General features: G+C 37.3%; 1 protein-coding gene across 4 annotated transcripts in view; it reads right to left on the reverse strand.

The window, feature by feature from the left end:
• Nucleotides 1-3,210, reverse strand: part of LOC111476854 — a 9,152-nt gene extending 5,942 nt beyond the window's left edge. Inside the window, exons 1-7 of one of the 4 annotated variants that reach the window (XM_023120689.1) lie at nt 3,039-3,210; nt 2,829-2,891; nt 2,146-2,751; nt 1,374-1,655; nt 1,051-1,264; nt 765-874; nt 467-666 (exon numbers count right to left, since the gene is read on the reverse strand). In XM_023120689.1, the coding sequence (XP_022976457.1) occupies nt 467-666; nt 765-874; nt 1,051-1,264; nt 1,374-1,655; nt 2,146-2,404 (1,065 nt within the window). In that variant the 5' untranslated portion in view covers nt 2,405-2,751; nt 2,829-2,891; nt 3,039-3,210. Of the gene's footprint in view, nt 1-466; nt 667-764; nt 875-1,050; nt 1,265-1,373; nt 1,656-2,145; nt 2,939-3,038 lie in introns of all 4 variants that reach the window. The other 3 variants (XM_023120691.1, XM_023120687.1, XM_023120688.1) reach the window with 3 other exon arrangements.

Genomic DNA, 3,210 nt, shown 5'->3' on the forward strand with positions numbered 1-3,210 from the left:
TTTTTTTTTTTTTTTTTTTTTTTTTTTTTTTTTTTTTTTTTTTTTTTTTTTTTTTTTTTTTTTTTTTTTTTTTGGTGAATTCAATGCTTTATGTTCGGCCTTTTGCTTTGGTATGACCTCCTATCCTTCCTTCCAGCTTTACTTCTATTCTTCTTAATCAAAACAGTTTTTTTTTCTTTTCTTGGGCCCGAAATAAATAATAAATAAATGGTGCCTGCCTGGATATAAGTAATCTAAAGCATACTCTTTGCTGTGTTTAAGTCTCGTATTTGCCAATCAAATAACTTCTTGGAACATTTCTTTTATTCAAGCGAATAGAAAAAAGGGCTTCAATACGAGGAACAATTTTCTCACTCGTTAAAAAAGTCTGAAGAATGCTTGAAACCATTATACTGTCAAAAGACTCAAATTTTTGGCACAGGTGTGGAAAGGAACCAATTGGGGAGAGGGAAAGAATTTAACTGACCTTGCCATTACGTCTTGAATCAGCATATGGAATATTACGAACTACAATGATTCTCCACAAGCCAATCCTCTTTCTGCTATCTAAGAGTCTAGAATTCTCCAGAAATGCTTCTGTCTCTTCATCAATGAACATGCAGAATGGAACAAATCTTTTTGATTCTTCACTAATATTAATAGGCTGCTGTAATATATCATAGTTTCCTTCAAAAGGGAAGAAGAAAATGTAAATAGTAGTCGCAGAAAGAACCACGTCCATAGAAAGAAAGTGAGAGAAAAACTATTACAAATCACCACCGTACCAAATATGGCCGATGCAACAATGACCTCATGAAACTCCTCCAACTCCAAAAGGTCGGCTTCATCAATATCGAAACCACTCTGATATCCAGGTTTACTTCCTTTAACAAATCTAATAAGAAAAGGAGAGCAGAACACGAGTGTACACATTTACAAAAACATACAAATTTAAAATTTTAGGAACTAAGAATACATGCATGATGAACATCAAATTTTAAATCTTTGGAAAAGTAATCATCATTACTTATTAAATTGGCCCATGAAAACGGGTAAGAAAGTGAAACATACCCACAGTGAACTGTCATCGACTCTTTTATATTAAAAGAATCATTTCGCTGTGTTAAAGAAGGATATCCACCAAAATCAGACCCCCCATGTGGTTCTGTTTTTTTTGGATTTCCCTCATGAATATATGTTAAATTGCGTAGTATGGGTGATATTGATGGTGCAATTGGCATACTAGCAATAGCCTGCTCCACAGGGATATAACATACTGAACAAGCTGGAAAAATAAGGGATGAGAATATGAATCAGAATTCTACCAAGAGGGTGAATAAGTTGCATAGGTCATGGTAGACATGAAAAGAAATCATAAAATAACTAAAACTTACGACGTGCTCCAGTCCGCTTTCCGTTAGTTGGAGCTGGCGGAGGAAGCGCAAAGTTTCTGCATGGATGTGGCGATGGAATGGAATGTCGAGGAAAAAAATCAGAGATTAAAGAACTATTTGAATGTCGGGAAGGAGGGAGCAGAGATGAACTTTCAGTACTTCCAATCAAATTCCCAGGAGTAGAAGTTATATTATCCTTGAAGTCTTTTGTTCTTGGAACAGCAGGATTTATCATATATTTTAGTGTAGTTTCTTCATAAGGTGTCTTTAAATCACTGTTATCTGGTCAATCATCACAAGAAAGGAAACCATAAAACAGCAGATCTTATTGCTGCAAAGAAACCAAAAGCAGAAGGATACAGCAGATGAAACAACTAAACACATAATGTTTTGTTGCAAGCAATCATTGGCAGAAGACAAAAAAACAAAAACAAATGACAAACACGTGGGTCAAAATTCCAGGAGAAAGTAAATAATAATCATATTAACCACTGTGCTTCCACAAATGAGCAAGGCTCCATGTATGCAATGTATAAATGCAGAGAGATGTCTTAGCCTCATATTCGTATCACAAAGAACCTCACTTGAAGTAGAGGCAGAGATTTATTTACAACAAATTACTGAAATGAATGCCTAACCGTTAAGTGTTTGGATTCATCTATTCAGAGTAAGTCCTACACTGCAGTCATTAGCCAATACGTTCAGAACAATATCCACCAATAATTGAGCAAATACCACCACAAATCAGTAATGCGATAGAAAAAGAACAAACCTCTACTGACAGCAAAGGATCCAAATACAAAAACCAAAAGAGCAAGGACGAACAAGAGGAGCATCGCAACCCTTCTCCGACCGAAGTATCGACAAACCAAGGGAAGAACTCTCTCCCTCTCTCTTGAACTTGAAAGATTTGGTTTCCAAGGCTTGTGTGCAAACGGTGAAATTGCTGGATTTTGTAAAGCACCATTTTGTAGCTGTTGCTGCAGTGATGCATAGCTTCCCGTACGAAGACCCAATGACCCTCCAGTCATTATACCTCCAACCCCACAAATTCGACTTTCATCTCCCGTAAATACCCAGGAAAAAAATCAGTCCTCCAAAATCTGAATTACATCCCAACACAGAAGTCTGAAGTGATGCACCAACTCTGGCTGTTACCATCACCAACCACCACCAATCGTAAAAATTAATCAAGTTCTATAAAAGAATAGTTACAAACCCGGTATCGATTCTGGAAAAGAGAAGGAAGAGCCCAAATTGAAATCCACCAAAACTACAATTCCTCTTCAATGCTGAATTCTATTCCGCAATGGAAAACTTCAGGTCAAATACAACGCAATAAGCGAGGAAACCATCGCCATAAAGCCAAAGTTTAAACCTACAATCACGAATAACAATCAAACATTGGATCTGCTAACCAGTCTCGTCATAACAACGAACTCATCACAAAACCACCTTCCACACAAAGAACTCAACTCTTAAACCCAGTGTTCAATTGCAGTGGTAACTCGTTGAAGCCTACATATCCAAGAAACCAAGGCGGATAAACAAACTCCATCCCATCCCTAAATCCAAATCAAAATTCAAATCCACAAAAAACAGTCGCAGAACTTTACACCCGTAACAGATCAGTGCATACTCCAATACAAAACCAATCGGACTTACCTCGAAGAGAAGTGGATTCCCAAGCCAATCCAATCAGAAACTCTACCGGCTGACGATTGTGGTTTTTTCGCCGGAGGCTATGAACAACGACGGAGATTCCCAAAACGGGTATTCCGGCCACAAAATTCCATGGTTTTACTTACCCAACCAGAGGGTAGAATAATGAAACTTA

This window comes from Cucurbita maxima, unplaced genomic scaffold, assembly GCF_002738345.1.
Source record: "Cucurbita maxima cultivar Rimu unplaced genomic scaffold, Cmax_1.0 Cma_Scf00003, whole genome shotgun sequence".
In the NCBI taxonomy this organism is placed as follows: Eukaryota; Viridiplantae; Streptophyta; class Magnoliopsida; order Cucurbitales; family Cucurbitaceae; genus Cucurbita; species Cucurbita maxima.